At 38.3% G+C, this 12,849-nt stretch overlaps 1 protein-coding gene across 4 annotated transcripts in view; it reads left to right on the forward strand.

Moving 5' to 3' along the window:
* LOC126106428 (uncharacterized) overlaps positions 1 to 3,660 on the forward strand; it is a 112,054-nt gene extending 108,394 nt beyond the window's left edge. For all 4 annotated transcript variants that reach the window (XM_049912705.1, XM_049912703.1, XM_049912704.1 and 1 more), the window contains 2 exons: positions 790 to 913; positions 2,543 to 3,660. In XM_049912705.1, the coding sequence (XP_049768662.1) occupies positions 790 to 913; positions 2,543 to 2,654 (236 nt within the window). In that variant the 3' untranslated portion in view covers positions 2,655 to 3,660. The remainder of the gene's footprint in view (positions 1 to 789; positions 914 to 2,542) is intronic.
* The last annotated feature ends 9,189 nt before the right edge of the window (positions 3,661 to 12,849 follow it).

A 12,849-nucleotide genomic window follows, 5' to 3' on the forward strand; every position in this document is an offset into this window, starting at 1 on the left:
CATTTTAGAAGATACTTAATAAAAATAATGGAAATTCCTGAATGTAGAAATAAATAAAATAAGGGAAAGACAACCACATACATATAGAGCATTAGTGTGTGGCGCACAGGAACACATAATAGAAAACACTTAACACTAACTTTCAAGCTCTTGCTCTTTTCTAATCAGATTGTGTGCACATGCTTGCCCCCCCCCCCCCCCCACACACACACAAATGAAGCAATTATCTTCTGCTTTTATCTTATTGGTCCCTGTGGGAGTATATACTGTGGACTGATAGATTCCAGTCTGGAAACTGATTCTTGGAATTTTCTACACAGGTTTTCATGAGATTTTTTAAAAAATTTACATTTCTTCGATTGTTTGGCAGTTAATGTTTTGTGGTGTTTCTGTTATATTCTTTCTTGAGTGAAATGTCCTTGTGACTATTTACGCTAACATTCTTTGTTGCTTTCTGCTGGTCCAACCTGGTATGGATCTGATGCACATAAGTAACTTTCCAGTGAAGGTTGTTGAAGTAATTTATGAGCATTCTCTTTTAAATATGAAAAACAGATTCCTAGTATAGGCTACTACCAATTAATCTAAGCCTGTTTCACCACTATCTTCCACTACACATCCCCAAGCACAATTACTTCCATGTATTTCTATGACAGTACTAATCCCAGTTGTGATTGATTAACTGCAGTAGTTTACAGTTAACTTAATGTCTGAAAAACATTTAAAATTGCTACTCAAGTTAAGTGATTGGAATCAGTTGGATTGAAAATTTTGTGTTCATTTTTACAGAGAAACTTTCAAAGGAGGACCAGAAGGTGTTTGTTGGTGTTGTAATAGCAGGCATCACTGTAGTTATACTGGGTGCTATACTCACTTTCATCTGCATTTTTTATGGATGCTGTCTTTATGAATGGTGAGTAAGCTGTATCATGGATCAATATATGCTATAAATTTTTTGTACAGTCATGTGAATAACTGGGCAGGTGGCTTTTAGTAGACACTCATCCTAGTTGGTCCATTTTACAGAATTAAATTGCTCTTGGTGAGGCTCACTATAGACAGGGAGTCAGTCAGATGTATCCAATAGAATTTAGGTACTAAGAAGTTAGGAGAGTCAAACACATTGGAGAAATCTGACTTACATTGCTTGAGAAAACATTTGTATGCACCCATACCAAAATTACCATTGTCCACAGTATCATGGCTAGGGTCATGAGGGCCCCTGGAATTATTTTGCCTCTCCCCCAAGACTTTATTTCTATTAAGAGAAACAACACAATAACTCTGAAAGTAACCCCCACCCCCCCAATCCCCCAGCGACAGAGGGTCACACCCCTGGCAATCACACGCCTGGCTAGCCCTAGCTACAAAACTGGTTGTACTCTTCAATTAATACTCCACTTTTCTTGTGGAAGAGGAGCATTCCTTTATACTATTTTGAAAATGTATCTAGTTTACTTGGAATTAGTAGTTAGTAGAAAATGAGAACAAAATTACAGAACTATACTGTGCCTTCTTTTAAAGCAATTAAAATATGAGTGGCAGGTTTGATATTATTCCAACATAGAAATAAACAGCCAACCACTTGTGCATAAACATTGACCTACATTTCGACACCTACTAGGGGTGTCTTCATCAGAATAAATGTTGCTAAATCGTAAAATTACATTGCTAAAAAGCAGTAGTCAGAATTTGCAGCAGCTCTGCTCCTGTCAAAAGTAAAATAGCCTTTGCCACGTGTGCCCAGCTGGGAACAACGTCAGACTTTTGACATTATCAGACTTTTGACAGGAGCACAGTTGTTCCAGATCCTGACTATTGCTTTTAGCAATGTAATTTTACAATTTAGCATCATTTATCAACTGCTTTGTGTTATTCATAATTGTGTATCAATTTAAGAAATGTCGCCATTTTACTAATGACAGCACCATCAGCACTTCAGAAAAAAATATGATTTGAAGACCCACACCCCTCATCAAACTCCCTTTTAAATTTGTATCTTTGAAATGGTCATGTTTCAAGATATGCTGCTGAATCAGTTTACAAAAATCATTGAAGACATTTGTATTTACTGAAAAATGTAACTTTCACAAAATAGTTCTAATGTGAAGGAATGTTGCTACTCATTTGCCACAAGACATAGTAAGCTATGAAGAAATTCCACTGAAGGAAACTATACCTTGAAATTTCAAACTATGGCAGACATTTCTGTTCCCTATTTTATGCTGACTGGAAATAACTGAACAGTTAAGAGATTCGGGACTGACATCATGGTTAGTTCTGTTGCTATTTTCTTTAAATTCAACCAGGAAAAGAGAGCTACTGCAATAGGCCACAGTCAGTTTCTTGCACCATTGTCAAAACAGATTAAGGGTAATATTCCCAGCAACACTGATACGTATAACATGTTAAAAATACAGCGAAATAAAAGAAAGAAAATCAGAAATACAGTTGAAGTACTACAGGTGGGGCTTGGGGTTGCGGTAACATGTTGTGCACACATTGTTAACTGTTTATTTGAAATGAATAAATTTTGTTTCAGTGTTGACAAATGGCAGATACTGGAAACTGGTGAAATCCCGAAACAATCAAAGTGTGGTCCTTCATGTCCAGAATTTGTAAAATCCACAGCGCCAAAATCTGGCTTCACGTGACACATACAAAAAATAAAAGAAGAAACAACGATCCTCTCGCAATGGTATTGGAGGCTGCTCTGTGAAAATATTTTTCTGTAAAGATGTCAAGGAACGATGTTTTATATTGCCCTTTTCACGGTATAAACTGAAAAAGATAACAGGGTGGCATGTTGTGCGAGCCTCAGAACTGTCTGCGGACTCGGTGGTTTAATATTTCCGTAATTCTACAAAGAGAAATAATAATCACAGTGCAGTGAACCATCAGACTTTTTTTATTATTTGCCTTAGCCATCTGTGTTAACTTGTGTCCAAGAGAAAATCTCCTCGAATCCCCGGTTTGCAACGAGTTAAGAGCAATTGAACGAATCTTGCGTCGATACTGAAATCGCGCCTTGCAATCAAAAAAACAGTGAACGAGCGACCACCAAAGCTGTCATGGCTGACACGAGAGGTCAGGTGTCGTAGGGAGGAGGGGTCGGTGCGATTAATACGAGAAAACCATTTGAAACTCGCATGTTCAGTGCGTTTACAACGTTTGGTCCGTCGTACAATGCTGATGAGAATGCCTGCCTCCCGTGCGGGAACTGTGAGTGATCGCTTCTTCTCGTCTGATTGCGTTTAGCAGAAACGTTCGCTATACCGACGAATGTTTTGCAGCGACGATGAAGTTTACGATTTTCAGTGTCCTCTTACACATACTGGTGAGTGCTAGTCAGCAAGACGATGGCCATCAACAGGACAGAAAGACAGGGTGAGTATCTCGTTCACAGTGCTTTTAGTTTTGCACGATCTTGTGTCACGTTCGATTGTGAGCTAGGCAAATGCTGTCATTGTAGACATGGTTAATGACATTATTCGGCGTTCATATTAATTTGTTGTCCGAGTTGCCTCTCAGCGTGCTGTACATTTATGTAGCGATTTTCTGTTTCTGTGTGTGATCAATTCTGTTGTAAAAATAGTAAAGGAAAAAGAATAAGCAAGACTGTAAATAAAACAATTTTGGAATAAATATACATTTAATTTACATGTTCATGGTAGTATTTACAGATATATTTTACATGACTTCGATAACTGCACGAAATAAATCCATTTTGTGTTTTAAGCTGACAAATAAACAGATATATCCTTATAATTCTGTGTCTATTAACCTGGCGTAATCCCTTGATCACCAAAGAAAATTTTGAACGGTAAACCATTGGTACACTCTTCTGAAACCCCTGAAATGAACTGACATTTCACTGTAAATAATCTTTGTTCTGTTATCATAAAACTACAGCTCTTTGGATACAAATATATAATCGTTAGTAGAGAACTTTTGAAATACTGTCAGCATCAAATACTTAGAGCTAGCTACAAAGGATGTGATATATTCATAAATGAGGGCAGGATTGATGAGTATTATATTCTTCAAGTAAACACTTCACACTCAGTAAAAATAGCAAACTGTTTTTGAGAGTGTGCACTTGTAATAATAGTAATAAAAATATAACAGGACACACAAGTTATAATACAGTTACAGATTGCATTTTATAATACAAAGAACAGCTGGAAAATAATGTGATATTTTGTAACAGAATATGAAATTTCTTTTTATATTGAAATGTTGATGGTGCCTTTACCACACACCTCAAGGAGAACAGGCACAACTAAAGCTACTGTCAGTAACACTTATGAACAATGTACAACTTGCATTTGCAGCACTTCATAGACAGTCAGAAGAAATAAATACATATGTCATTAAAAGGTAGTGCACCTATACCTAGCACAGCTGCTGTCATGGTATTCAGTCATTAATGTCTGTCTGTCCAGATATTCAAGTAAATAAATACATGATGTGCCAATAGATCACAAAGCTTGGTAATTAAAAAAAATCCATATATTTAATAAATGTTCAGAATTGTAACTATTTGTATTATGTCTATGATGCAAGTTGGTTAGAGGAAACACAATGGCTGATAGAATCACTGATTTCATACAAATAAGGTTTAAAGCAACTGCAATCAAGGTATTTTATTTCCATATAAACATGAACATTGTCTTTACTCTGACAACACAGCTCCTTCATGATGTGACTATCCTTATACAGATTCTCATTGTCTGCCCTGAATATGATTGCCCATTAATAAATGGCTCAATCAATTTTATGGATTATCCTTTAGACACTAAAAAATGGAAAATAATGAAAGAAATATGTTGCAGCAAGATAATTAATTGGCTGGCCCCTCTTCCAAACAAATATGCTACATATGTTATGAATGTACTTTAAAAAAAACTTGCAGCTATATGATACTCCAAGACCACTTTTTTTGTGTAGTCTTTTAAGAACAACAATCAACTTGTACTTGCAGGTAAGAGGAGCATAGTAATGAAAGTTTTATGGTGAGTGAAAAATTCTAGTCACTTAGTATGTATGAGTGAGAATAATATTTTAGATCTGACTGTGGCAAGTTTCTCTAGCATGTACAGGTAAATGTAAAAATTCATCTGTATGTTTAGTCTTGTTTCCAGGAGGAGTGACAAGGTCATGTGACGTATTTCTATGACACTGCTTCACAACTGATTGATTATATATACTTCAATTTTTAACAGACAGCAGAACAATCTGAATACTTGGTTCCTTGTTTTTCAGAGCACATATCGGTATTTGGATCACTGTTTTGTGTTTAGATTACTGTGGGTCCCTTTCCACATCGGTTTGTCAATATGTTTGTTTGTTTAGAACTGTATTAAAAGAGATAGTGTGGCTGTAGTTAGTAAATAACACCAGATGCTTACAGTAAAAAGTTAATATTATCAAAAGTGTTGGTTTTTAAGTAGAAATGTGGATGATTCTTGCACCTTCCTTCCCCATTAAACTGTCATTATGGATGTATGGACTTAGCTTATAGATTTTCAGACAGATTCTGCTTGTACAAAGAGGACAGCAAACTGCTGATCTCACAAAATACAACACTTAATCTGCAACTAACTTGTGCAACTTGCTGGTCAGTTATGGGTGTTTGTTGTACAAAACTTTGTAGCAGCTTGTAGTACAAGTTACATTTCTGAAGACACTAGTAAGGTAAGGATAGTTTGAATATGAAATGATGGCAGGTGATGATGGAAACAAGCATTGAAGTACAAACTCTTCAAAGTCCAGAACATAGAGAGTAAATTTTGAGGTTATTTCCAAGAAAACCTGTGAACAACCTTTCCTCTTCAGGAACTGTGTTACTGTTCTGCTAAACTGTATTACAATTCCACCAAACCACTTGTTGCAAAGGAAATATTTGTGATGAGTTGAGGTCAGTGTGTACTCTATCACAGAACTTTTTGTTAAGAAATGTGTATCTGTGTGAAGATGAAGCTGTGCTATAAATGCTCAGGTTACATGCATTTGTCGAGTGTGTTGCATTTCCAGGAAAGAAAAATGCCTTTATTCTAAAATCATTGCCAATGAAGCAAAATTTATTGAAGTGAAATGTGCACCATGGGAAGTTGACAGAAGAGACTGGAGGCATTTGGAATGCGGTACCATAGAAGTACATTAAAAATGGCATGGACAGGTAAAGAACAAAATGTGGAAGTGCAAAAAGGAATAATTTAGCAAAACGTTTTGTGGGGAAATCTGTTTCGGGATATGGTAATAACTAACACGTATTAGAAAGGACAGTGGAAGAGGTAGGGGGGCAGAAGGGGGTGGAGATTGTTGGGGTAGACGAATATTATAACGCAGTATGTGAAATGTACTGTCAAGGCCGTTATGTGTACAAATAGGCATGTAGGGGTGACAATATACAAGGCTAGATTAAGGCTGGAATGAAATCATTTAAATACTGATACAGAGAAAAGCGTGTAGATGACGTAATTTAAGAAAGAATGGGGAAGCAGTATCACATAGAAAAATATGATTGTCACTCATCCCTGTCTCCAGGCGGGGGTTCCAAAGTATTACTTCAGTGCCTGGCTCGTCATGGCGAACATTGAATTCGTCTCCTCATTGGCGTATAACAATAGCAGTACGACATTAGTGTGTGCATTTGTAGATTGATAGTCGCTATGTTAATTATTTCGTTTATCTCATAATGCAGATGTTAATTTCACGTTTCGAGGATTTTTGTATGCGTATTTTAAGATGAAATATGTGTTTGTTAACTCGTCAACTTATGTTTAGTTTTTAGCAAAGTGATATTATGTCAACAGCTGGATCGTGGCAGCAGTGTGGTTCATTGTAGCTGCATTCGCATCGTCTATCCCTGTGTTCCCGGCTTTCAGCACTCAGAAGTGTGCCATTAACGTCGGCCCGGTTCATTTGTAAAATCTATTGTAAAAGTAACTCAGACACATTCAGAGACATTATAAAACATCTTTTATGAAAGACCTTTGACTAAGTTCTTTTGCAGTGATTGGGTGGTAATCTCTCGCCCGACTTGACCTCTGCCTTGGTTGGGATCGCCTGTCGTGCACTTTTTTCTTTCTCCCTTCTACCGCGTGTATCGCGAAGCGCTATTCATGTAGATTTTTCATATTTGCTCACTAGACGAAACAGCGCAGCCAGCATAAGCGCCGCAGTCGCTCCAGTTCGAATTCTAGTCTTCATTAATTTCTGATAGCTTTAGAGTACACTGTTTACTGATCGCACTGTTGAATAGCGAGAAACGTCGTTTTTTTGGGCCATGCGAAAGTTTTGCTGCCGCCAAGGAGGTACAGTTTGGGATGTGCTGTTATTGATTGGTCTGTAGCAGCGCGCTTGAAGGTCCGTAGTTAGAGATGTTTATAATTGACGACTTTCGCCGTATTGATCCTCGGAGTACTTGCCGCACGGTCGGATGAGCTTTCTGTAAGACATGTTTTACGTTTTCTTAAGCCAGATGCCTGGGGACCTATAAAGGCATAAACTGAAGGAATGCAGAAGTCGTTAGCCAGGAGTGTTGGATAAATTAAACGCCAGACTTTTTGGAAGGTTTTTGATACCATTCCTCATAAGCGGCTTCTAATCGAATTGAACGCCTAGGGAATGTTTTCTCAGCTATACGATTAGAGTCGTGATTCGCCATCAGGAAAGTAGCAATGTATAGTAATTGATGGGACCTTACCTAGTGAGACCTAGGTTATTTACGGTATTCCCTAAGGAAATGTGATAGGACCTTTGTTCTTGATCAATATACATGATTTTGGAGACATGAGCATCCCTCTTAGGTTGTTTTTAGTAGATGAGTCTGTCGTTTACCGTGCATTGAAGTCAACAGAAGTTCAAAAGAATTACAAAATAATTTTGACGAGGACCTGAATGGGGCGAAAAGTGGATTTTTGATAACAGAAGTGTGATGCCCTCTACATGAATACTAAGGGAATTCCACTGCATTACTGGCATATGATAAACGACATAGATTTTGAGGCTGTTGAGTCAACTTGCTACGGATTACAGTTAGGAGCAGCCTAAATTGGAGCGACCATATAAGACATGTTGTAGGGATATGAATGAATGAATGAATGAAATTTTATTGTCGTTTAGCTATTACAGCAATTGACAAAGTGATCCAGAGACTGCGTTTTATTGGAAGAACATTTAAAATGTGCCCTTCTTTGTTGCTACGCAGTATGGGATCACAAGGGGTGATCTACACAGGAGATCGGAAAAGTTCGAAAAAGGGTAGCATGTTTTGTGGTGTCGCGAAAGATGGGACAGACTATCGTGGATATGATAAGCAAGTTTGGGTGGCAGTTATTATAGCAAAGTCATTTTTCATGCTAGCGAAATGATTCTATGAAATTTTGATCAACAACTTTCTCCTTAGAGTCGTAAAATATTTTGTTGCCTCTAAGCTACATAGGATAACGAAAATCCGGGGTCACACGGAGAGAAGTAGTTCAGTTGTTCCAACGCGCTGTTAGAGGCGGGAAAGGTATAGAAATAGTGGTGTCTAGCACCCTCTGCTAAGCACTTCAGGATGAATTGCAGATTAATCGTGTAGATACAGACGTGGATGCTACTCATAAGTGTTTAGCAAATTGTGTTAAAGATGAAGAAAACATGTGGGAAAGTTTAAGGGTTTAACTTCTCGTTGAGAGACGGAGTGGCTAGATCGGTGAGAAATAGGGAAAAAAAGGGGTATGGTTACGTGAGGCGGCCTGGATTTGGACTACGGTGGTTCTGGGAAACCGAATGTGACAAGGTAGGCGTCCAAAAGTCACTGGTTCAGTCCTCGATCGATGATATTACGTATCGCTTCTTTCACTTAAGTCACTCATTTTCATATGTGCAATATCTGATGATCTGCCGTGGTTCAGAGTTCACGTTAAACGGTATGTTACCCAGCAGTTGGCTATTTCTGTGAGATCAGTGGCCAGGCGAAGGAAACTGGATAACACCTACCGTACAACAAGGCCGTGCTTCTTAATTGCGACCGGGAGATTCAGTTCGCTGCTTGGTAGATGCATGTTACTGTAAGATACTTTGAAGACTTCTTCAAAGAAAGGTATTCGAGTAGTATGTCGTACATTGTTCCTTGGAGTTTCCCATAATGTACATCTAAGTCACTGCTCTGTAATTCACAATTAAGTACTTGCCAGGCGTTTTCCAGAAGCACTTTGAGATCGCTTCTCCATAGCTCCACTCTCGAATAGCTCGAGGGAAAAATCAACTACTAAATCGTTCTGTGCGAGCTTTGATTTATCATATTTTATTGCGATGGACATGTCTCCTTATGTAGAAGGGAGCAAACAAAATATGTTCTCATTCGGAGGAGCAAGTTGGTGATTAAAATTTCTTGAAAATATCTCGCCGCAGCGAAAACAGCCTTTATTTTGTTGATTGTCACCCCAACTCGCGCATCATGTCCGTGACACACATTAAGTTTTCGCGAGAATACAAAACAAGCTACCCTTTATTGCTTCTTTGAACTTTTTCGATGTTCTCGGTCAGTCAAATCTGGCAAGTAACGCTTTCCACGCAACAGTATTCCAGAAGGCACAAGGATAGTTTAGACAGTCTCTTTAGTAGATTTATTGCGTCTTGTAGGTGTTTTGACAATAAAATGCAGTTTGTGGTTTACCTTCCCCAGGAGATTTTCTGTGTGATGGTTCCGATTTAAGTTGTTAGTAGTTGTAATTCATAGATATTTACTAAAATCGACAGCCTTTAAATTTGTATGATTCATCGTGTAACCGAAATTTTTAGTACTTGTGTAGAGGTACTCACGTTTTGTATTGTTAAGGTTAAATTGCCACTTTTCGTACCATGGAGATACCAGTCTAAATACTAATGCAATTCGTTTTGGTCTTCTGATGACTGTACTAGGCGCAGAAAATGGAAGAGGGCTGCTGAGATTGTCTCCTAAATCATTCACGTAGACTAGAAACTGAAGAGGGCAAGTAACATTTCCTTGGGGAATCGCAGATGTCACTTCTGTTTCATTCGATGACTTCCTGTTAATTTGTGACCTTTCAGATATATATAAGAAATCCACTTGTACAACTGAGACGAAACTCCATAGGCACGCAACTTGATTAGAAGCCACTTGTGAAGAAGTGTGTCGAAAGCCTTCTGTAAATATAGAAATATGGAATCAGTGTGAGATTCCCTGTCGATAGCACTCATTACTTCGAGTGAATAAGAGCCATTTGTGTTTTACAAGAACGATATTGTCTGAATCCATGCTTGTTATGTATTAGTAGATTGTTTTCTTAGGGGTATTTCATAGTGTTCGAACTCAATATATTTTCCAATTGCCTACAAAACGTGTAGAAAATGAGTTATAACACGAAGTTTAGCTTCTCCGGAACCGTCTTCTTATAGCATATTATAAAAGCTATGCACAAGTTTTATTGGTAACTGAAGGAATAGTATTAGAGTAGAGTTGTAATTGAATCAGTAACTTATTGGCTATGACAGATAACATTTCATCCCCATTGCAAGGTAGGTGGTTGGCCTTACGAATGGTCATTGGTTCGTTAGCAGGGTAATAACTGCCTGGTCGACTGGATATTCGATGTGGGTGAGTGGATGTATTTGATGTATTGGTAAGTTGGTGGTCATCTTGGTTAATAGTTCTCTAGTGTGGTGTCCCACCTTATATGCCAATTTACTTACTATTGGGGTACTTTTCTTTGGCCTTTGCTTCTACAGTGAATAGTACATCTGGAAGTGACACATATTACTATGTTCAGTTACTGGTTCAGCGATTTTCCTGGAGAGCTGCATGCATTACAAGTATTAGGAGGGAATGTACTTACTCTTTTTCACGGATTGCAGGTAGCACTTACCTGCAATGGAATCATGGCATTGCAGCCGCTATAAGTGGCTGGATACTGATCAGTGATAGATCAGACGATGAGTGGAACGTGATTCTTGTTTTAAGATTATGTGTCATGGCAGATCTTCGTAGAGGTTGTTAGTCTGTACTCAGGGTTGTTGGCTCACTGGTGTATCTTCTTTAAGAGAACAATCAGCCACATTTAACTGATTTTTTGTTTGTTGTTACGCATCGCCCAGACCATTTCGTGTGCATTTGAGCAAAATGTAAACGAAACAGGAATTTCGAAAAAGCTTTTAAATTTCTGAGAGAAGATATAACGGCATTTATGGGATTACTGATGACGTTGTAATCCCGACAGAGTCGGAATTAGTGTTTTTTAAAATGGATCGTAACATAAACACAAAGGTAATGGGGTGTTGTCGAATTACGTTTGGTGGCATTGGGGGAATTAGAGTAGGAAATGTGACGCTGAAAGTAGTAGATGAGTTTTGGTATTTGGGCAACAGAGTAACTGACAACGGCAGAAGTAAAGAGAATATAAACTGACCGCCGTGAATGAGAAAAATTTGCTAACATCGAATATAAATTTGAATCTTAAAGGGTTTATAATGAAAGTTTTTTTTTTCAATGTGAAACGTGGAGATAAGCGAAGATTTTCAAATGTGCTGCTACAGAAGAATGCTGAAGATTAGATGAGTAATGAGTATTCCGAATAACTAATGAAAAGGTGCTAAAACCAACTGGGGAGAAAAGAAATTTGTGGCACAACTTGACTAAAAGAAGGGATAGGTCGATAGCACACGTCATGAAGCATTAAGGAATAGTTAATTTACTAGTGGAGAGGAGTGTAGGATGCATATGTTGTAAAAGGGGACCAAGACTTGAATAAACTAAGCAGGTCATGCCCGCTAATATATTATTTTTTGATAGACGATTTCAAATCGAACATAATATTAACGTTCCGGCGTGGAGGCTTTCACCAATTGCTTTAGCACAATTCTGACGAAAAACTGTGTAAACACAATACTCACACTAAGAATGGGTAAAAATATTTAAATCGTGAAAGGCCTCCGTTCTCTTGTAACCACTACATAAATGTACATGGGCTTCGTCATGCAGTCAGGTGTACATTGGATTCGCTAAAGAGAGCATCGGTTCACACTTCGGGAAACACAACAGCAATTGTTACCTAGGAAACGCAGCAGGCATTGTGGAGGGACTATGGGACAAACAAGTAGGTTTCTACAAAACTAATGTTGCGGTCAGCGTAAATAATTACGACGGTAGAGTATGTGTGGGGCCACAGTAATTAATAAACATGAGAATAACTACAACTGGAAGAGAGGCTCACAATAGACAAGTTATTGATCTTGGCCATGAATAAACGAAACAGCGCTATTTTCTCTGCCAAGTGAGCTCCGTGGCTTTGTTTTGCTCTGCCAGTCCACTTTGGACAGCGTTCGGATGACGTCATAATGCCGTGGCTGGTTCATGGATAGGTGAATCTGACTATGCTAAACTGGCTCCTTCTGGCAGTTGGTGTGGGCACATGAAGGTCCTTCTCTTGGAGAAGCGCCATTGTAAATTCCACTGAGAATAACAAACTTGTAATGCACATTGCGAACTTCGAGGAAACTAGTTTGCAACTGGTGGAATTTGTGCACGAAAAGTGGACTCTCATCACCGATAGTGATGCAGACAATTCAGAATTCGTATATAACCCAATTCGATTGTGGAAGCCACCTTTGACTTCATTTGTGGACTTGTAAAGCACACTTTGACATACGTTTTGCAATGACAAAACATGTGACCTTTCCTCGGTCTCTGCAGTGGAAGTGTTCCAGCCAAACATAAGAAAGGAGTAGTCTTCAAGAAGCTTATTAAATACATTCGATATAAGTATGTACAGTTATGAAAGTATCCTGACAGTCCTTGTGGAAGAGGACTAGTGTCTCAGACCAAAACATTTTTATATG

Source organism: Schistocerca cancellata, chromosome 10 (genome assembly GCF_023864275.1).
Source record: "Schistocerca cancellata isolate TAMUIC-IGC-003103 chromosome 10, iqSchCanc2.1, whole genome shotgun sequence".
Classification (NCBI taxonomy): Eukaryota; Metazoa; Arthropoda; class Insecta; order Orthoptera; family Acrididae; genus Schistocerca; species Schistocerca cancellata.